At 43.7% G+C, this 22,510-nt stretch overlaps 1 protein-coding gene across 2 annotated transcripts in view; it reads left to right on the forward strand.

The window, feature by feature from the left end:
- LOC113012493 (microtubule-associated protein futsch-like) overlaps positions 1–22,510 on the forward strand; it is a 48,501-nt gene that overhangs the window by 17,509 nt on the left and 8,482 nt on the right. Inside the window, exons 2-5 of one of the 2 annotated variants that reach the window (XM_026152743.1) lie at positions 2,399–2,531; positions 10,756–12,011; positions 13,374–14,392; positions 14,915–21,516. In XM_026152743.1, the coding sequence (XP_026008528.1) occupies positions 2,399–2,531; positions 10,756–12,011; positions 13,374–14,392; positions 14,915–21,516 (9,010 nt within the window). Of the gene's footprint in view, positions 1–2,398; positions 2,532–10,755; positions 12,012–13,373; positions 14,393–14,911; positions 21,517–22,510 lie in introns of both variants that reach the window. The other variant, XM_026152742.1, reaches the window with a different exon arrangement.

The following is a 22,510-nucleotide window of genomic DNA, read 5'->3' on the forward strand; positions in this document are numbered from 1 at the left end:
GATGCACCGATCGATCGGCCAGGGACCGGAATCAGACGATTTCCAGTGTTCTCGGCCCGACCGGTGACCGGCCGGTCAGTCTCACACGTGTCCAATCACAAAATAACAAGTCGGTGACCTTTCAGTGAAACTTTATAAAAATGAAAATATTTCCTGGCAGAAGAACGTGCTGATTGGTTTGGACAGTTTGTGGTGAAATAAAGTTTTTGCAGGTTTTTCAATGATTCATCCGTTTCCCCCCCAACTACCTTAAACCTTTCTAAGGTTTATCAATAGAAAGCTCCTCACAACAGGAGTTTGGATCAGAGTGAACAGATTGTCTTCATCAGACACATGTAACATCACCTGGCGCTTATCAAGGAGCGCTATCAGCCTGTTTTATCAGGTTTCACACCACAAAGAAATAAACATGGTGGATCAGAGTGTGAAGCACAGACGAGTCCCACCTGCACAGCTGCATGATTCATTTTAACTTTATTTACAAAGACAGGAGTCTGTACATGACGACGAGGTCACGATACAGTCAGAGGTAACTGCACAATCTGGCCGACAGACAACAAACTGAGTCACGTTACCTGATGTGAGTTCCTGCAGCAAGCAACAGTCAAACTCTGCCTCCTTGTGGGTTAAGAAGGTATTACAGCCACTCGTGTCCTGCTGTTTGTGTTTGAAACCTCGCAGTGTAGCAACTTTATGAACAGTTGTTGTCATTCGTTATTGTACTGCTCATTTCCAGCTCCATGTTTTTACACTTGGACTCAACCAGAGCAGCTTTGCATGAGTCACAGTTCAAAATAATCCTTCTTTATCTTATACTGGGCTTTGGTATTGCCCCTTAGTACATCCTCTGTCTGAAACAAGCTCCTCCCACTTTAAGCCAGCTGTCTTCTAGAAGTTTATTTCATCACTTAGCAGCCATCTTGGTAACACCTTTGGGCAGCTAAAGCACAGAGTGTCAAACTCAGTTTGATTCAGTGAAGAAATGAACAGATTAATTTAAAAAGCAGTTGTGAGCTCAGGACAGCTGCAGGTACAGAAAGATTGTTGTGGTCAGATGATGTCGACCAGACGTTCTTTCACTGATCTAGAGCTGAACTTAAGTGTTAGACGAGACTTTGGGAGTCACATGAGGGAGCAGCTGAAGGCTCATCCCGTTCCTCCTCACACAAAGGAGCACATACCATCCTCCATCAGCATGATCCTGCTGATGGAGGAGGTCCTTTCCAGGTCCCCCCCGTATGATGAGCTGTCTCCTGGCATCTCCTCCTCACTCTGCAGACTGTGCTCAGAGACACAGCAAACCTCATGATGACACCCATGGATGTCCTCGCCTGTTCCACCTGAGAGGCTGCAGGTAGCGTCTCATGCTGTCAGCAGCAAAAAGCAAAGCTAGAGAAAACTCAGCAGGGATAAAGAGAGCGCACACAATGGTTTCTGCCTCACTGTCCAGTTAGGAACAGTTTAACTGCCTTTGTGTTGCACTCTGATGATGGAGTCAAACTCTAAATGAAGACGAGCACAACACATGGAGGCCTGCTGACGTCCTGCACGACTGCAGCAGCGTTCAGTCTGTAAACGCTGCATGAAACCGCTCCTCCTTGAAGTACTTACATCTCCTCATGCCTCACACGTGCTCTACAATCCTCTGCGGCGCTCTAATTGCTCGGTCTGAGCGGCGTGCATGCAGGGAGCGAGCGTTCCTCGTCAGGTGTCATTTTTCTGGCTCGCCTGTTCGTTTGTTTAACCTCTAAAACAATCAGAGGTGTGAGAAGAAAACCAACACAGCAGCTTTGACGTGAAGCAGCACGTGTGTTTGCATGGGTGTGTGTGCGCGTGCATGGGTGTGTGTTTGCACTTGAGGACATTAAATAACATGCATACATGCTGGTCTGGTATGGTGCTTTATCTGTAGTGTGTTAGCAGGAGAGCTGTCATTATAATGACAGATGTAGTCATCGTGAGGTTTTAAGCAGAACTTTGACTTTTAGACGGGAAATTAATTTTAATCCTTCATGTTTTTAAAGTCCATCATTTTTCAGAGTAATTGGAAATCTTACCAGTGATAATGGGAAAGAGAGAAAGTGCAGCTGCTGTGCACAGCTGTTCATGTTTCTGTGGTGTTGTGTGTTTCAGGTGGAGGACAGCAGGACGTGATGGTGTTTCTATCACTGCGGCATGTTTGTGTTTACTTCAGCTAACTGCTGAGTTTGGGGTTCAGATTGGAGGATTTGAGGATGTGCTTTGCTTAGTGGTTCATCTCCTGGGACGTTGTTGTGTTTTTCTGTTGTGAAGTGTGTGTTTTAATGAACACAGACACACGCACAAGCACAATGAGAGCAGAAACAAAGGTCGGTGACATAACATCCTCTCCCCTCTGTTTCCTGCCTCTGTGCACCAGGAGCCTCGACCCCGACCAGATGAGCGTTTCCACAGAGTTCAGCTACCAGACCGAGTCTGACTGGACGTCCGTGATCAGCCTCGACATGAACGCAGCGCCGGGAAGCCCGATGTCACCCTCCAAACACTCCAAGGTGGGTCTGAGTTAATCATCAGAGATTACAGATGCATACCTACGTGTGCATAACGTCAGAGCAGCTTATATTCCACCCTGAGAGGAGAAGCAGATCAATATTAAACAAATACACAAAATGAATTTAACTTCACGTCTTTATTGAACTCTGTGAGTGCAGAAACTCTTAGCTGCTGACAATCACTCGGATTCTGGGTGATATTGATCGGTCAGCTGTCGGCTCATAGGTCAGGGGTTTGTTCTTGTTGCTTCCTTTGGATCATCAGTTAATCCTCTCTGTGTAGTTTGAGCTCAGAGATGCTTCAGAGCTGGAATGAAGGTTTTAGTGTTTAGTTTTTTTGTCTCATCAGTTAGAACATGTGGAACATCCTGGTGATCGATGGAAAATCTGGGAGTCAGATCATTAGGACCTCTGCCGTCTCTCACAGGAGAGTGATCTTCTACACTTTCACTCCAGATGTTGTCAAATCTGCTTTTTTTTTTTTTTCAGATTTTTATTTTTAGCCGTTTTGAGATTTTCTGGTTTGTTTCTCGGGCGCCTCGTCCATGAGGTCCAGATGAAAGCAGAGAAGAGATTATGTGTCGTGGTTTCAGCTTCAGCTCTGTTTGCATTACTTTACTGGTCCAGTTATTTAGTTTTTGATTTCTTGAGGCCTGGTTCTTAGTTTTTATTGTTTGTCCATAACTGTGATTTAGATGAAAATTAGTGGCTAAATCTGACATATTTACACACTGAATTTAAGTCTATTCATAGTCCTTTTTAAATAAACAGAAACATGAAGATGGTTCAGAGTTTATGTGACTCGATCAGCTGATTGATCACATTGTTTCATGAGCCATCATGTTTGCTGCCAGCTGACCGTGTCATCGTATTCAAACACGAGCAGATGTCTTTATAAATCGTCACTGTTGGTTTAATAAACGGCAGCACTGACGGCTCTGCGAGGGCATTTCCTCCAAATCTACCTGTGCAGCACTTCTTTGTTAGACACTGTTTTATTTAAAAATCTGCAAGACGTCAGAAAGTTTGAGACTTTGGAAACATAAAAACGGCAAGTTCAGACGCGCGAAGTGGAAGAAATGGATCAGAAGTGCATCCGGAGCAGATTAGCTGCATTAGCCGTGTTAGGCGGTCAGATTTCCTATGATTTTATCTTCATTGAAGCAGCAAACGGCGCTCGGCTGGATTTGACTGACTAACGAGTTCAACCTGCTGACATTGTTCACTTGGTAAAAACACAGCTCCAGTTTCCTGCAGAACATTTGCTGAGTCAGCAGCTGTGATAGTGGGAAAAGGAAGTGAGGTCGTTATTCAGAGCATCAAGGCGGCACTGCGTGGAAACACTGTGCATCCAAACATTCAATTCAATTCAATTCAATTTTATTTATATAGCGCCAAATCACAACATAAGTCGCCTCAAGGCGCTTCATAGATACAGAGAAAAACCCAACAATCATTTGACCCCCTATGAGCAAGCACTTTGGCAATAGTGGGAAGGAAAAACTCCCTTTTAACAGGAAGAAACCTCCGGCAGAACCAGGCTCAGGGAGGGGCGGGGCCATCTGCTGCGACCGGTTGGGGTGAGAGAAGGAAGACAGGATAAAGACATGCTGTGGAAGAGAGACAGAGGTTAATAACAGATATGATTCAATGCAGAGAGGTCTATTAACACATAGTGAGTGAGAAAGGTGACTGGAAAGGAAAAACTCAATGCATCATGGGAATCCCCGGCAGCCTACGTCTATTGCAGCATAACTAAGGGAGGATTCAGGGTCACCTGGTCCAGCCCTAACTATATGCTTTAGCAAAAAGGAAAGTTTGAAGCCTAATCTTAAAAGTAGAGATAGTGTCTGTCTCCTGAATCCAAACTGGAAGCTGGTTCTACAGAAGAGGGACCTGAAAACTGAAGGCTCTGCCTCCCATTCTACATTTAAATACTCTAGGAACAACAAGTAGGCCTGCAGAGCGAGAGCAAAGTGCTCTAATAGGGTGATATGGTACTACAAGGTCATTAAGATAAGATGGGGCCTGATTATTTAAGACCTTGTATGTGAGGAGCAGGATTTTGAATTCAATTCTGGACTTGAAGCCAATGAAGCGAAGCCAAAACAGAGAAATATGCTCTCTCTTTCTAATCCCTGTCAGGACTCTTGCTGCAGCATTTTGGATTAGCTGAAGGCTTTTCAGTGAGTTTTTTGGACTTCCTGATAATAATGAATTGCAGTAGTCCAGCCTGGAAGTAATAAATGCATGAACTAGTTTTTCAGCGTCACTCTGAGACAGGATATTTCTAATTTTAGAGATGTTGCGCAAATGGAAGAACGCAGTCTTACATATTTGTTTAATATGTGCGTTGAAGGACATATCCTGGTCAAAAATGACTCCAAGGTTCCTCACAGTGTTACTGGAGGCCAAGGTAATGCCATCCAGAGTAAGAATCTGGTTAGATACCATATTTAGGCTTTTCAGGGCCGAGTACAATAACCTCAGTTTGATCTGAATTAAGAAGCAGAAAGTTAGCAGCCATCCAGGTCTTTATGTCTTTAAGACATTCCTGCAGTTTAACTAATTAGTGTGTGTTATCTGGCTTCATGGACAGATAGAGCTGGGTGTCATCTGCATAGCAGTGAAAATGTATGCTATGTCTTCTAATGATGCTGCCTAAGGGAAGCATGTATAATGTAAACAGAATTGGTCCTAGCACTGAACCCTGTGGAACTCCATAATTAACCTCAGTGTGTGAAGAGGACTCTCCATTTACATGCACAAACTGGAGTCTATTAGATAGATATGATACAAACCACTGCAGTGCAGTACCTGTAATACCTACAGCATGTTCTAATCGCTCTAATAGGATATTATGGTCGACAGTATCGAACGTTGATGGTTTGGAGGAAGTAATTATTGAAGTTAACTCAGAAAGATCAATTAGAGAAAAAGAGTCTAACTTAACATCGATGGTACTAAGAGTAGCTGCAGATAATATTACATCTGTGGGATGATTACTGGTAATTTTTTCTCTAATGATAAAAATTTTATTTGTGAAGAAGTTCATGAAGTCATTACTAGTTAACGTTAAAGGGATGGTTGGCTCAAAAGAGCTCTGACTTTTTGTCAGCCTGGCTACAGTGCTGAAGAGAAACCTGGTGTTGTTCTTATTTTCTTCAATCAGTGATGAATAGTAAGATGTTCTGGCTTTGCGGAGGGCTTTCTTATAAAGCAGCAAACTATTTCTCCAGGCTAAATGATGATCCTCTAAATTTGTGACACGCCATTTCCTCTCCAGATTACGAGTCATCTGCTTTAGGGTACGTGTTTGAGAATTATACCATGGAGTCAGGTACTTCTGATTAGAGACCTTAGTTTTCACAGGAGCTACAGTATCCAGAGTCGTACATAGTGAGGAGGTGAAATTATTAACAAGATGATCGACCTCTGTTGGAGTAGTGTTCAGATAGCTGCTCTGCTCTGTGTTGGTACAGGGCATTGAAGATGATAACAGTGGGTGGATTATATTCTTAAACTTAGTTACAGCGCTTTCAGAAAGACATCTACTGTGATAAAGTCTACTCTCCACCGCTGTGTAATCAATTATTGTAAATGTAAATGTTATCAGGAAATGATCAGACAGGAGAGGGTTTTCAGGAAACACTGTTAAATGTTCAGTTTCTATGCCATATCTTAAAACAAGATCTAGAGTGTGATTAAAGTGGTGGGTGGGTTCTTTTACATTTTGAGAGAAACCAATTGAGTCTAATAACAGATTAAATGCCATGTTGAGGCTGTCATTTTTAGCATCTACATGGATGTTAAAATCACCCACAATAATTATTTTATCTGAGCTGAGAACTAAATCAGATAAAAAGTCTGAGAAATCAGACAGAAACTCTGTGTAAGGCCCAGGTGGACGATAGATGAACATCACGACAAAGATGGACACTGTGGTCTCAGAGGACGAGGAGTCTCTCAACTTCTCAGAGATGTTGATTTAGGACTGAACCGAAAGCTTGCAGCTCATCAGAGATACACAACCAAGAAAGTTCACAAAACTGGATCAACAAAGCCTCCGAGTCTGAGATGATCTCGATACCACGATGGTTATTAACGTTCTCTGTTACGCCGGGCTTGCAGATTCAGGATCTATGCACGCTTGTGGGTCACGTGACCTTTGTCCTGCACAAAATGCTGCTTTACTCCAATCAGAGACATATGCAGATGGTGATGATGAAAAGATGATGATTAAAAGTCACAAAAACGTTTAAAGAACAGAGAAGATCAAACGGTAAAATAAAACACTGAGAGATGACTGTTGCAGAAAATCATTAATCTGCTGATTTCGTGCTCGCAGCAGTAAAATAAGCATTTACATTCAAGCGGATGAATTTATGTCTGAGTGCGCTCAGTGCTGCTGTTTATTGGTGACAGGTGAAGCTTACAGCTGTGAGACTGGATCCATGTAAAGCAACAGTCACTGCTGTTTGTTTCAGGTAAAACAAACAGTGACTGAGCTGCTGTGTGTTCTGTGTTTCCAGCATAATAACATTTAGACTTCTGCACAGGTTGTTTACGGCCTAACATCACACACACACACACACACACACACACACACACACACACACACACACACACACACACACACACCAGATGATCTATATCAAACTTCAAACATGCTGTAAATAAAAGAATCTGTGGAAGTCCAATTTTAAAATCCTGATCATAGCCTGCTCCCGACTTAGTGATGTGTTCAGTATCAGTTACCATGGTGATTAAGTCAGGTAGCAACTCTGAGTTTAACCTTGACGCCATTAATCTGACCTGGTGTTACACCCTCTGATCTCTGCGCTCAGTAAACTGATGACTTCATGTTCTCAGCTGCTTTCAAGTCGTATAGAGTCAAACAGGAAGTGACAAAAACACAGTGGGATGTGTGTTCATTACTGTGGAAGACCAAAAATGCTAAAATCATCAAATAAATGCAGATATTACTCAGCTCTGATTGTGACTTATTAGGTGTTGTTGCGTTTAATGACACATTCGTTCATTTGGGACTTTGTTCCTCCATAGATCATTTTCCTGATGTCAGTCCGGACAAATATTTTATTACAGACTTAAAGAATATGAAGAATGTTGTTTGTGGACATAGTTTTTAAAAACAGTTACTGTAACAATGTGCTTCTCCTTTAAAATGACATGCATATAATCCTGTTGGATCCTATTGGCCCGGAGCTACTTCCCATAAACAGAAACCTGCCAAACCCGTCCTCCTGTGCTATTTGTGTCTGTGGGAGGACTAAAACCTATGGGGGACATAAAATGCCAAAATTACTAACAATAAAAGCCCTCAGTAAATAAATGACGTTGGGTTAAATGCATAAGATTCATATAAAATAAATGCCTTCATTAATATACAGTATAATGTATATTTATAAGGCTTTTCATATGTAGTGTGTGAAACGATTGCAGTTCATTTCTAACTATAAGAAGCTTTAATTAGCTCGTGTGTAAAAGCTGAAGCTCAGGCGTCCTGCGCTCTTTCATTTTGATCTCCGTTATCTTTCCCGCGTGTTTTTATTACAGTCTAAGAGATAAGGACGTGGGGCATAATTCACACTGATATGGAGCTCAGTCCCCACCTACCTGACATTTGTCCCTGCTTTGGGTAAACAGAAGGGCAGCGGTTGGTGGACTAATACATGGCGGGCAAAGGTGGAAGGAGAGTAATCCCTCCGGGTTTCGACACACTCTGGATTTCAGGCCCTTAAAGTAGGTAAAGTAGCCGCACTTCCACTTTGTTTTCCGTGGTTTGTTTCTGTTTGGATATGAACTGGAAAAACTGAGCCTGAGGCGGCCTCAGCTGCTGTTTGCTCAGTGAAAATATGGAAATGCTGGAAAGCAGAGTGAGGGTGTTGAAATGGGTTTGTCTCCCAGAGAAATGCTCCTCCGTCACAGCCGTGTGGTTCCTCTACACGACTCTCAGACCTAAATGATTTGTTCGTGAAGCCGGCAGCAGATAACAGGCGTCCCATTCACACGCACGCTTTAGAATGAGGAAGGGTGTGCTGCTCTGCGCCAGCCTCTTCCACACCCTCTCATTTTTACTGGATTGAGAATTCCAGCTGGCTTTCACAATATTGTTTTTTTTTTTCACACACTGTCTGTGATGTAGGAGGCAAAGCCCACGTCTCAGAGCCGTGACACGCTCAGGTAGAGGCAGTCAGTGCTGCCCGAGGAGGAGGAAGCTTTAAGCGTTTGAATTCTTCTACAAGGTGTGATTAGTCGTCGGTTCTCGGCGCAGTTTTGTGTGATTTTGGGGACTAACTTTGACACAGAACTTGGATTTCTGCAGTTTGGACTCCAGGAAGTCAGGATGGTGCGTAGCTGCTGTGGCTCCTGCTTCTTGTTCTAACATGTGCTCTTTGTTTTTTGTGACAACTGCCAGCTTTAGTTTTGCAGTGCGTGCATTATGAGCATCCGGGCTTCAAACTGGACTGTGGACGTCTCTGCTGTTCTTCCACCTGCTCCGATATTCCATGTTTGTTTTCCGGGTTTGTTCTGAGCCGTTTGAATCTGTGAGCTGTGGGAATGAAAGTGTTTGTGTCTTAGTTAGTCATTCAGTTTTACTGCTGCGTGTCATTCACTGCAGGGTGTCTGCGTTTAGTTCAGCTTTTCACTCTTTACACAAAAAATGGTGAAAAATATTTCATAATAAGAGAGAATAAAGATTTTAAGAGAGGGTTTGCTTTAACAATGCTTCTGCTTTTGTTTGACCTTCCCGTATTTCCCAACTTTTGGTATAAGCAAAGTAAATAAGCTCAAAATAGAACAAATATCCAAAGTAAAGGAGCTCAGGTGGTTAAAATGTAACAAAATGCTGCTTTAAACATGAGTATGAGTGAAAAATGAAAGTGAGGTAACGATAAGCTGTTATAAGAGCTTGTGTTCACAGTGTGGCCGTGCTGACTGTACAGCTTACCTCACATTACACAGAGAGCTGCTCCTGTTCAGAGTCACTCAGCCAGTCCATCCATGTGTTTGTGAGTAAATGAAGCTGATAAGATCAACCAAATCTGAAACGTTTCAGCTGATGATTTTAGTTTCTACATTTTGGGCAAACCTTCAAAGCTCATGTGGGATAACTGGCTGCTTAAAACCAGTTAGTTTATGAAAGATCTGTTTTTACCTGCGTCTGTGTATCAGGATCATATTCTGTCCAAATTATAAAACATGTTTTCAGCTGAAATTGAAAGAACTCTTATTGATTGCAGTCGCACCTTTTAAAGGAAGGTAAATTCCAACGATTTGCATTTCTGACTGAGGAAGAATATTTATCTAGAAAATCTTTCAGGTATTCTCGTCTGTGACTCAAAGGTATGTCGATGAAGGCACCTGCCAGTTTTCATTTCTACAGAAAAGCCGGCTCGTCTCGTCTCAGCTCGACTGAGAGATGAATCCGAGTCTGATTTTCACTTATTAAAGCATCAGGATGAAAGAATCGGCTGTTCGATTTTTATAAACACACCGTATGAACAAACACATCCATCAGTCTTCTCACAGGGAAAAAATACAGAAATACATTTAAAGTCTAATTGCATGTAATCATGTAGAGAAAGTCAAAAGCTCAGAGTGTAATTATCGGTTTAGTGCTTCTGCAGAAATATCAAACTCAGTCTGTTACTGTTAATCCTGCTGCGACAGTTGCTTTACATTTATTTCCAATGAATGGCTGCTGTTTGTTTTTGATGATGTTTCCCCGTCGCCGCCTCCTCTCTGGCTGCCATGTTGCAGTTCCTGCTGCTCAGCAGTGATTTGGATTAGTTGGAGCTTCTGACAAACACTCGCTCCTTCTCATCTTCTCAGTTTGCCTGACGAGGATCGACAAACATTTAAAGCTTCAGTTTTTACTTGGAGCCAAATAACCTGCAGACTCTTCTTTCTTGTTCTTGGCTCTGATTATATAACAGGATCTGTTTTCAGGGGATTTCCTTGAACTTCAAAAATGATTCAAATGTATAAAAATAGATGAAAAGGAAAAATGAGGTGATGGTGGTGGGATAACTTTAGGCCCAGACTGTATTTGTGTTTCAAGGAGTCCAGGACAGGCAGAGCGCACGATGCAGCTCAACCTCAGAGGAAGTACACCAGGTTGTTTTTGTGCACATTTCATTCTTAATGCAGTCTTACATCTCAGTGTTCATCTTTCCTGCCTGTCCTCTTTTCTTTTTAGAGTTCGGAGGAGAAGAAATCAGTGTTCGGCCGTCTCACCAACTTCTTCAGCTCCAAGAGGAAGAAGAGCAGCAGCCGGAATCATTCGAGCACCTCCACCGACAGCTCCCCGGCATCCCCCTTGTCTCCACGTTCGGCCCAATCTGAGCCAGAAAATGGGTTAAATGCTGAGCACAGCGACACTGTGAGCCAGAGCTCCAGCCGGAGCGCCTCCAGCAGGGCCTCGCAGGTCACAGTAGAGGCGGACTTGCCGTTTGCAGACAGTAACAGCACCGGGAGAAGCAGCGTGAAGGAGCTGGATGCAATCATGACTTCCAGAGACGCTGCATCTGCCACCGAGCCAGATCCAGATCCCGGTTTGAAGTCAGAAGTGGGCTTTGCTGAATCCGTGGTGGAGGAAGTGAGCAAACGGCTGCAGGTGAATTTGGAACAAAAAGTACTGAAGAGACCAGAGAGCAGCAGTGAGGATGATATCATCAGCCCGACCACACTGACGTCACTTCAGATCCCACTTTCCAAGGCTGTGGAGTCCCCAAAGTCTCCTAACCTAACCTCCATAAGCTTAGCATCAAAGAAAGCATCGATGAAGGTTGGAGAGAAGGGCCACAGCACGGCGCTGAGAGGAATAACTTTGTTCAAACAGGAGGGAAAGCCTCCGGACCGGAAGAGGGAAAACTCAGGAGGACCCAGGACGAGCACTCGAATATCCACCAGCAGCATGTCGGGAGAAAGTGCAACCACGAGAGAGGAAAAACCCCGAGGCGAGTCTCCTGTCTTGTTCCACAAAGCCATATGGGTGGAGACACACCTGGGAGAGGAGGAGGTGGAGTGGGAGAAAGAAAGGGATGTAATGAAAAAGGAGGAGGGCTTTAGAGCAGACTCGCCTCCTCTTTTGGCCGTACCTGCCACAGTAATTCCAGAGGACGACTCAGAGAATGAGGGAGCACCAGAGAGCCCTCCCACCCCCTCAGAGACTCCTCCGCTCAGTGGCAGCCTGCCACATTCACTCTCCTCCCTGTCACAGACTGTGGGGGAGGTTCAGACCCCCACGGAGCAGCCGGAGGGGCCGGACACAGACTCAACAAGGAGTTCTCCTCCGGTTCAGGAGCGACACCGGACAAGATCAAGCCGGGTCACACGCAGGACTGTGAGTCTGCCTTCGAAGAGCAAAGCTGTTGCCGAGGTGCACACCGGCCCCGAGCCGAGTGTGGACGAAGGCTCAACTTCAAAGAGCTCAAACACAACAGAGGCGAAACCGTGAGTGTCTGTCTGTTTTCATTTTCCTCTGCTTTTACAGCCTCTTTGATCCAGAGAAACAGAGCTCAGCCTGCATGCAACCCGAGCTCCGAGTTCCCATGGTGCTTTGTGCCAGGGCTGAACAATGGGGCTAAAACCTGCAGGGAGGCGCTGAAATATTCATCCACCCAACATCCAGCCACTCAGAAACACCTTCTTTAAGCTTCTGACACTTTACTGGATTTATCAAATGTAGGTCAGCTGTTCTGTGTTAACCTTTGGTGTTCGTTCACTACCTCCAGTTAGTCATTACAACCAGCAGGTCTCATGTTTGACCTCAGGATGCCGTGGAAACGCTCAGCCTCGGGAGGAGTGCTTAAAGTTTCTACACACGGTTGATTCTGCAGGTGGTTTTACAGACGGCACAGTTCATCCAGGTTTACCGTCATCGTGCAGGAGAAAAGTGGAAACTCTGCATGTGTGAAGCATTTTTATGGCATGATTAGAAAAGAGACACAAAATGTTTGAGCGATATTTGAACTTAATCAGGTCAGAAAACACTACAACATGTGACCTTTCACATGAAGACTCGCAGATGCAGTTTTTCCCTTTGGTCGTGTTGTGCAGGTGTAAACTGAGGAAAACATTTGGCATTTACAGCTGCTGCTCTGATGTTCGGACGAAATCTCCCTGCTAAGCGTCTGATTTATAATTTTAAGGACAACACAGAGTTTTAAAAGTAGTTTTCTTATTTGCTGTCTTAAAAGTGGAAGCTCAGTCAGGCAGAGGCTCAGAAATTCCATCCATGTATTGGACAGTCAGGTGGATTTACCCACTCTGGGAGGGGAGAAGGGCTTGTGAGCTCAGCTCCAGGTCTTCCTTTGTCCTCGTCTTGTGTTGCTGTAATTTTGGCTGTTTTTCTTTTCTCTGCTTCATGGCTGCTTTGTTCTTTCTCATGTCTGTTGCATCAGCAGCTCGTTGGATCTGTGGATTTAGAGCCAGTTGGCAGTAAACTCTTCTTTGGACTCGTGCTTCACTGTAATAGTGCTAGCATTAGCTATCTGAGGACCCTGAGGATTCAAGTTGTAACAGTGACTTCACCGGGGGGCTGTAATATCCAGGATATCTTTTCCTTCTCTGGATTTTTAGCCATAAATTTATCTTAATGGCCTCCAAAGGCACAACTGATGGTCTAAATATGCTGCATTTAATTATTTTTCAAACATTTTTTTTTTTTATCATTTATGCAACAAAGTATTACAAAGCCAGAATCTATTTTGCTATAACACTCGGTGGTTTTCACAGCGTAGGATCTATCTACTTGTGTGGATACATAAGGTGTGTCTACAGCTGTCATTAAATGTTTTCTGTGTTTTCTGACAGACGGCTGATCCTCCAAAACAACAACGATGCTGATTTTAAGGACACAACCCTCGATCGGCCCACACGAGAAGACGAGTCTTCACCCTCTGAGGCAATTACTCCGGAAGCCATAGTTAAAGGTAAAACAGACTTGGAGGCCTCAGACTTCGATGACACTTCTGCAGCGTCAGACATGTACAAAAAGAAGCCAGCAGCTGCAGAATCAGCGGCGAGAGGCCAAGCAGCCGACCAGGCTGCAGCCCAGAAACGAGGAGTTATAGGAGCAGCAGAAAGCCGACATACCACGGCGAGTGGAACAAAGACCCCGACCTCTGCAGCTGGAAACAAGGCCAAGAATGTCCCAACAAAGGCAAAGGGCTCCACAGAGGGCACAAAAGTGGAAACTTTGTTGCCAGCATTAAAAGACCAAACCCGCGCTCCCTCCGGTGCTGCGGGTTCAAAGTCTAAAATCCCCAAAAGATCAACATCAGACGCAGACGTGAAATCGCCAGTGACACCAGATAAGACATCGGCGCCGGACACCTCAGGGCCCAAACTACAAAAACAACCTAGGACCAAAGAGACTCTGAAATCTCCAACAACTGCAGCCAGACCTGGAAGGAAACCAAGCTTTGAGGAAACCAAAGGAGGAAAATCGGTGTCGGGGAACATTTCTCCCACGAAAACTAGGACCGGAACAAAACTCAGTAAGGACAAATCAGATGAGGACTTTGAGTCTGTGAACTTGCTAAATGACGTGGAAAATGAGGAGAGAAGCGGTAAAAGTGGACACCCACCACATGGGGAAAGTCCGGACGTCAAAAAAACACAGCGGCAGAACGATGTGGAGAGCCGGCTGCCCGTTTCATCTCCGACGAGAAAGAAGGTTGATATAACCCATAGAAGGGTTTCATCGGGTCAGATGGACTCGGACAGACCTAAAACAGTCCAGAAGACAAGTCGAGAGCAGAAAGATGCAACAGCTGACGAGAGTCCTGGGAGTGAGACGCCGCCACCGCTACCCGAAAGTCCAAAGAAAGGTAAGAAAGCTCGAATAGCATGTCGGACCAGGCGACATGAGGGGGGGCGGTGAAGGAGGACATATGAAACCCAGGGGCAACTAAAATGAACAAGCGGGGTTTCATACAGAGATCTTGATGAAAATACAGACTGTTTTTCATCTGTTGGATCTGGACAAACATCTGGTTTGCAGATGTTTCTGCAGAAAAACCAAATATTTAGGTTATTATTATTATTATTATTATCTGAAAAACAGTTGCCTAAATATGGAATAATTGCCAATAAAATGCAATCAAATAAAACATATAAAGTTAATAATAGACATGCATGTATTACACACAGTTTTCCATTATCCTGTCCCACCTGTTCCTGAAATTACAAAGTTATTTTTGTGTTAAAAATATCACTGTAAAGCTCTGATACAGTTACTGGTATTTACTCCTAATATTTTAACCTGTTTATTTTTTATTTTGGCGGTGTCTCTGCTCCATCATAAGATCCATAATTTCCTGTCTGTCTGTGTTTTTTGTTTTTCCCAGCAGGAAATGTCCCACCAGTGAAACCACCCAAAAACCTTTCTAAAAGAATCCATGGTGAGAGCGATACTCCGACCCCCAGCATCTCTCCACCTCCCACCAAACAAGAGAAAACCGTCTCATCAAGGATCTTTAAATGGAACGAAAACATCAAACAGCACCAAAAAATGCTTGCAAAAGATTCCCCTGAGACTTCGTCGTCTGTGAGCAAACTTCCCACAAGAGGCCAGAGAAGCTCCAATAAACTAAAACCCAGACAACGTTCCCAAAGTGGGAATTCTGAGGACTCAAATCACAACACATCGACAGAGACGAATGTAAAAGCACCTGAAAGCGTCACGGCGAATGAGCGTGACAGTAAAGACGTATTTAAATTCAAGTCGGAGGGAGAGGAATGTATTATAAAACACACCGATGAAACCAAAGTGAAAGAAAAAGAGATCGGAACCAGTACAGCAACTGAAGACATTTCAAACATCCAGTGGTTGCAAAACAGTGACGCAGTTATTACAGAAAGTGCTCCGGACACAGGAGCCGAGGTGCAGTCGAGCTCCGAGATCGACAAAGCAATTCCGTCTCAAGTTACTGATGGAAGTCGAGTGGAAAACGTGTCTGTTATTCAAAATAAAAACACAACACGAGAACCGAAATCCCCGTCACTGAAAACACTGAAGCTAACAGGAAACATAAATAAAAACACGGCACCACGAACTCACGACACAAAACAAGCTCCTGAGGATGAAGCTGACATGCCAAGAAAACCCGCTGAGGGTGACAGCGTTCAAAGGGAGATACGTGGACGTATTCCTGGTAATAAAATAAAAGCATTCACTTCCAAGCAAAAGATAAACAGCAGCAGTTTTCCTGCTAAACTGATGTCAAAGGATGACTCAGATCAGTCTAAACCAGCCAATACAGAGCAGCAAAAGGATTTATCAAGGGAGGATCAATTAACAAACGATAGGGACACGTCCCTGACATTAAACAGGGCCTTAGCAAAAGATGTTGAAGTAGAGGAGAAAAGCAAAGAGGAGGGTGGCAGGAAACCAGCAGAGAGGTTGGGCATTCAAACAGAGGCTGTGACTGTTGGTGAATTGTCCAAGAATGTTGAAAATCAGTTGCACAAAGAGGTTCTTTTACTCGCAGGAGGATCTGAAGGGAAAGGCTCAAAACCAAATGAAACGCTCAGTGACACAGCAGTGGAAAGCACTGAGTCACAGAATAGTTGCAAAGAGGCGCTCAAGGGCATAACCGCAGAGAGAGCCATAAGAAATTCAGAGAAATCAGTACATCTGTCATCAGAGGACAGAGGTTTATCAGCTGAATCCAAGGAAGAAACACAGACAGGGATTACAAACGCTCTGAAAGAACAAACGAGGGAGGAGCGAGCAATACTCCATGAAACTACAAAACAGCAGCCTGAGATGTCTTTGAAAGAAAACACAGAGAGCAGCGGTGAGAAAACAAAAGCATCAGAAGTGAAAAATGAATCCAAACTGCTTCTGACAAAAAATGAGGAAGTCGGAGGTGAAGACACAAGTCTGGACGAAAAACGTGACAGAGATGTAAAAGGAAAACGAACTCCAGAAGTAAAAGACATGAACATGTTCGATGCTGAAGCTGATAAAGAAAAGAAGACTTTATTGAACGTGGCTCAAGAAAACAAGAAGGCGGCCGCTGCTAAAGACCAAGGTGAGGACATTACAACAAAGGCTAATCTAAATCAGGACCTTGCAGAGGTGAAAGCCTCAAAGAAGACATCAGAAAAACATATTTTAAAATCAGATACAACTAAAGAAGTAAAAGCTGCCAGCACTGAAGCTACAGAGGATTTGTCAATGCATAGCTTGGTGAGTGTGACTGAAGCTGTGAATGCTGACATTAAATCGAACATCCAGGAAGACCAAAAGTCCATAATTGTTGGAGACCTGGATAAGGACATAACAAAACCAGTCAAAGATCCAGATGATAAATTAGACCAGAAACCAGAAATGGTAAAAACTGGAGGTCAGGAGAAGATGCTGAAGAGCCGGAATATGGATGTTATTCAAGACCAGACTTCTCTAAGTACTGAAGACACCAAAGAAAAAACCAAAACCAGTGACCTGTCAGTGGACAGTCTGGGGAATGATGCAGTGACTGCACATAATGAAGTTGAACTTCGAGGTGAAAGTATAACAAAACCAGCCCAAGAAAAATCAGTTCAAGAGAAGACAGTGGAGAGCCAAGAAAAGGTGATAGTTCAAGAACTGATCTCAGTAAACACTAGTACAGAAGGTACCAAAGAAAAGACAGAAGTCAGTGATTCATCAGTAGAAAGCCTGAAAAAGGAGATGGGAGATATGAATGCTAATAGTGTTAGCAAACAACAGACTGACCAAGATGGAAATGTTACCAAACCAGAGATGAACCAATCAACAGGTTCAAAAGCCAAAGAAAAGACAGAAAACAAGGATGGTAACAAATCTGGTCTAAAATCTGGTCTGAAAAAGCGAGTGGGAATAGTACAACCAGAGTCTGTCGTGCAGGCAGAAATCCAGATTCAAGACCTAAAGGCTGTCTGTGTGGAACCTAAAGACAAGAATGAGACCAAGGATTCATCAGCAGAAAGCTTGGTGAACAAGCCAAGAACTTTGGGTACTAACAGTGATGCTGGAATCCAACAGGACCTGAAGTCTCTAAAGGTTGAAGTTGACAACAAAGAGGAACTGACCGAATCTAAACTTTATGAATCTGAACAGAAACCAGAGACGGTCGGAGCAGAAGTTCAGCTTAAGACAACAGAGATCCAAAATACAGACGCAACCCAAGAACTGACCTCGGGTGGCTCTGAAGGTGCCAATGAAAAAACTGAAGTCAAAGTTGCATCAACTGCAAATGCTGATAATGATGTTAGTAAACAGCAGGTCCAGGCTCCTGTAACCCTTAACAACCAAGATGGGAGCATAACGAAACAAGAGAGTGACAAATCAGCAGAATCCACAAGTCCAACATCTGCTCTAAAAGCAGAATCTCTGCAGGAGGCAGCAGAAAGGCAAAATCAAGACCTAAAGGATGCTGATGAAGCTGAAGAGAAAGGTGACACCAAGGATTCATTTGCAGAAAGCTCAGTAAATAAGACAGCGGCTTTGCAGACTCATAGTGATGCTGGAATCCAACAGGACTTGAAACCTGTAAAGGCTGAAGTCCAAGACCAAAAAGAGCTGACTGAATCTAAACTTTATGAATCTGAACAGAAACCAGAGACGGTCGGAGCAGAAGTTCAGGTTAAGACAACAGAGATCCAAAATACAGACGCAACCCAAGAACTGACCTCGGGTGGCTCTGAAGGTGCCAATGAAAAAACTGAAGTCAAAGTTGCATCAACTGCAAATGCTAATAATGATGTTAGCAAACAGCAGGTCCAGGCTCCTGTAACTGTTAGCAACCAAGATGGGAGCATAACGAAACAAGAGAGTGACAAATCGGCAGAATCCACAAGTCCAACATCTGCTCTAAAAGCAGAATCTCTGCAGGAGGCAGCAGAAAGTCAAAATCAAGACCTAAAGAATGCTGATGGAGCTGAAGAGAAAGGTGACACCAAGGATTCATCAGCAGAGAGCCTCGTGAGTGAGAAAGAAACTTGGCAACCTCATAGTGATGCTGGAATCCAACAGGATTTGAAGCCTGTAGAGGAAACAAGCTCAACCACATCTGAAATTCAAGATCATAAAGTTAAACAGAAACCAGAGACAGTCAGAGCTGAAAGTCAGCAGAAGACAGAGATCCAAAATACAGATGCAACCCAAGAACTGACCTCGGGTGGCTCTAGTGCTGAAGGTGCTAATGAAAAGACTGAAGTCAAAGTTGCATCAACTGCAAATGCTGATAATGATGTTAGCAACCAGCGGGTCCAGGCTCCTGTAACCCTTAACAACCAAGATGGGAGCATAACGAAACAAGAGGGTGACAAATCAGCAGAATCCACAAGTCAAGCATCTGTTCTAAAATCAGAATCTCCACAGGAAGCAACAGAAAGCCAAATTAGAGGCCTAAAGGATGCTGATGGAGCTAAAAAGAATTCATTTGCAGAAAGCTCAGTAAATAAGACGGCGGCTTTGCAGACTCATAGTGATGCTGGAATCCAACAGGACTTGAAACCTGTAAAGGCTGAAGTCCAAGACCAAAAAGAGCTGACTGAATCTAAACTTTATGAATCTGAACAGAAACCAGAGACGGTCAGAGCACAAGTTCGGGTTAAGACAACAGAGATCCAAAATACAGATGCAACCCAAGAACTGACCTCAGGTGGCTCTGAAGGTGCCAATGAAAAAACCGAAGTCAAAGTTGCGACAACTGCAAATGCTGATAATGATGTTAGCAACCAGCAGATCCAGGCTCCTGTAACCGTTAACAATCAAGATGGGAGCATAACAAAAAAAGAGGGTGACAAATCAGCAGAATCCACAAGTCCAACATCTGCTCTAAAAGCAGAATCTCTGCAGGAGGCAGCAGAAAGTCAAAATCAGGACCTAAAGGATGCTGATGAAGCTGAAGAGAAAGGTGACACCAAGGATTCATCAGCAGAGAGCCTCGTGAGTGAGAAAGAAACTTTGCAGACTCATAGTGATGCTGGAATCCAACCTGTAAAGGCTGAAGTCCAAGACCAGAAAGAACTGACAGAATCTAAACTTCATGAATCTGAACAGAAACCAGAGACGGTCAGAGCACAAGTTCAGGTTAAGACAACAGAGATCCAAAATACAGACGCAACCCAAGAACTGACCTCGGGTGGCTCTGAAGGTGCCAATGAAAAAACCGAAGTCAAAGTTGCGACAACTGCAAGTGCTGATAATGATGTTAGCAAACAGCAGGTCCAGGCTCCTGAAACCAAGGATTCATTAGCAGAGAGCCTGGTGAGTGAGGTGGCAACTAAAGTTAGCGACAAGCAGAATGCAGACATGACAATACCAGAACTGAATAAGTCAACAGAATCCAAATGTCCACAACCTGGTCTACAACAGGGACCAGAGACTGCAAAGACAGAATCTACAGATGACATGGAAAGCAAAACTCAGGGTTCTGTGGAAAATAAAGGGAGTCCTGACTCCAAGATCTCATCAGCAGAGAGTTTGGAAAATGAAAAGGCTAACAGTGAAATTAGCAGTCAAAAGGACCAGAAGAGCACACCTGTCAAAGTTGTGCAAATAAAGAAACCAGAGACAATTACTGAACCTCACACAGCTCCAGGTACTAACCAGGAACCGGAATCAAAGGCTGTAGCAACAAAGGATCTGAAGAAAACAACTAAAGATCCTGAATTAACTGTAACATCAAGTGTTTCCATGGCTGGAGCAGCTGGCAAACAGGAACAGAAAAACCTCATTAAAGAGGTTGTTGGAGTGGATGAGAAACTAAAGGCTTCAAAGATGAATGCCAAGAAAGAATCACCCACGGTTGGTTCCAGCGAGGTGTTCCTGAAGGACAAAGACACAAAAGAAAAAAGAGAAACAGATGTTCTAGGTAGTGCTTTCAAAAAAGGACTACAGACTGCAGAGAAATCATCCACTTCATCCCCAAGTCTGCAATCAAATGCAGACTTTCCTTCCAGCTGGTTAGATGTGGAATCTCATCAGAAGAAGAGAAGGGTCCACAAAAGAAGATTTAACACGTCCGCTAGTGTGGATGACCCTCTTGATGCCGATGATTTTATCAGGAACATTAAGGAAGGTGGGATGCCTTTCGCACTGCCTCCAAAGAAGCATGTTCATAAAAAGTCTCAACCTCCACATTTTGTCTTGCCGGCCATTAAGGAGGACCACTTCGAGAAAACGTTCGATCCTGAGGAATTCCAGTTTGGCTTAAGGAAAAATGGACGAACCTTTATTGACCTTTTACCTACGACAATTCTTAAACAAAAGGGAAATCAAAGGAATGGCCAAACTCTGGAAAAAAATGCCACACCCACTCTTGAACAGCAAGCAAAAACACTTGATGAGGTTGAAGGTAAATCTGCACTCCAGGAGGGAGCCAAAGCTGAAGCAGGAAAAGAGGGGCAAGACAATGGAGAAGAGCCTGTGAAGCTTACGTCAAGACTTAATAAGATTTCCATCCTCTCCAGCTTACTTACCACTCGTTCCACCAGGAAGAGTACAGAGGAAGTTTCCTCTGCCTCAAATAGCACACCTTCCTCTGACCAGCAGCAGGGCATGCCCTCACTCAGAAACGTGGAAGCTGCTGATTCATCAAAGCCTGAGGCCACACACATGGGTGGGATGGGCGTCGATCAAAGCCCGGTCACAGGAGGTGGTACAGGAAGAGTTAGTGAGTCAGTCTTTAGCTCCTCCTCTCCTCCTCCTCTTGTGCTGCCCTCGTTCTCTGACATAAAGCTGCCTGAACATTTAGAGAAATTACTGAAGAAGAACAAAAAAGAAACGGAGACCTCCACAGCGCAGACAATTCAAACTAACCAGAATACAAAGGAGAGCATCGCTATGGACCAGGACCTGATAGCAGGTCTATCTAAAGTGGATCTGAACCTGAAGAGCCCTGAAGAACTTCCTCCAATCACCAACTACATCCAGCAGCGCCCTCCAAATGGATTTCAAAAGACAACTTCAAAGCCAAAGGTAGGCACGAGACTTTAAATGATATCTTTGCCTGTTAGCAGGAAGGATTCTCAAAGCCTGAATGGGTTTTAATCAGCTAAGAAAATCTGCAAAGCACTCATAAGTTCCTAGTTTATATCCGTGGCCACACACGCCCCACCTTCACACTGTTATGTGATGCTTTTGCAACCAAACTGTGAATCATTTACAAGTAAGGACAGGAAAGATGAACGTGTCCTCAATGTGGAATTCTCAGAGGAAGTTTCTTCCAAGATCGGCTTGTCTTCCAGGCTGAGATGAAGTATTTGCATCTACAGGCAAATAAAGCAGACCTATAAAAAGAAATGTGTCTTTAAATAATCACACTGTTTGTTTCTCTGCCGCGGGCATGAAAGGAAACAGGAGCACTGGAAACTGATCAAAACAAATTAATGTTTGCTGTTGACTTTAAGGTAGAACAAAATGAGGCAAAAACATTTACTGCACAGATGATTAAAATACCAAACTAACAGTAACTTTAACAGACTGCTAAGAGTACACTTTACACTAATCTTGCTAAAAATGTAGCACGTTTACATCTTTTATTTCTGTTGACGTCTCTTAGCATGCACTGCTCCTGTTAGGAAGTCTAAAATAAAACCTGAACTAGGGAAAGAAAGAAGCTCTTGGGTAAAAGTATTATTGTAACTGTTAAATGAATGGGACTTCACTAAAAGTAATGAATTAATACTTAAAGTTGCTGTGTGAGCACTCAGGTAACTGACAGCAGGTTACTCCAGGGTAACCAGGGTTAAAATAAGGAGGACTACCATCCCAAACCTGACGTGGAAACCAACGACTGGCTTAAAACTAAAAACTAGAGGTGTCAGCAACGTGTTTACTGAGGTCACACAGACAAAACGGTTCTAGAATAAAAAAGCATTCGACTCACATGGCCAGGGCCATCAGGACACACTCAGTTCAGATGACCACTCAAAGTAATATTTAAAATTCAGCTTTAAGTTTGTAACCTAAA

Source organism: Astatotilapia calliptera, chromosome 19, assembly GCF_900246225.1.
Source record: "Astatotilapia calliptera chromosome 19, fAstCal1.2, whole genome shotgun sequence".
NCBI classification, from domain to species: Eukaryota; Metazoa; Chordata; class Actinopteri; order Cichliformes; family Cichlidae; genus Astatotilapia; species Astatotilapia calliptera.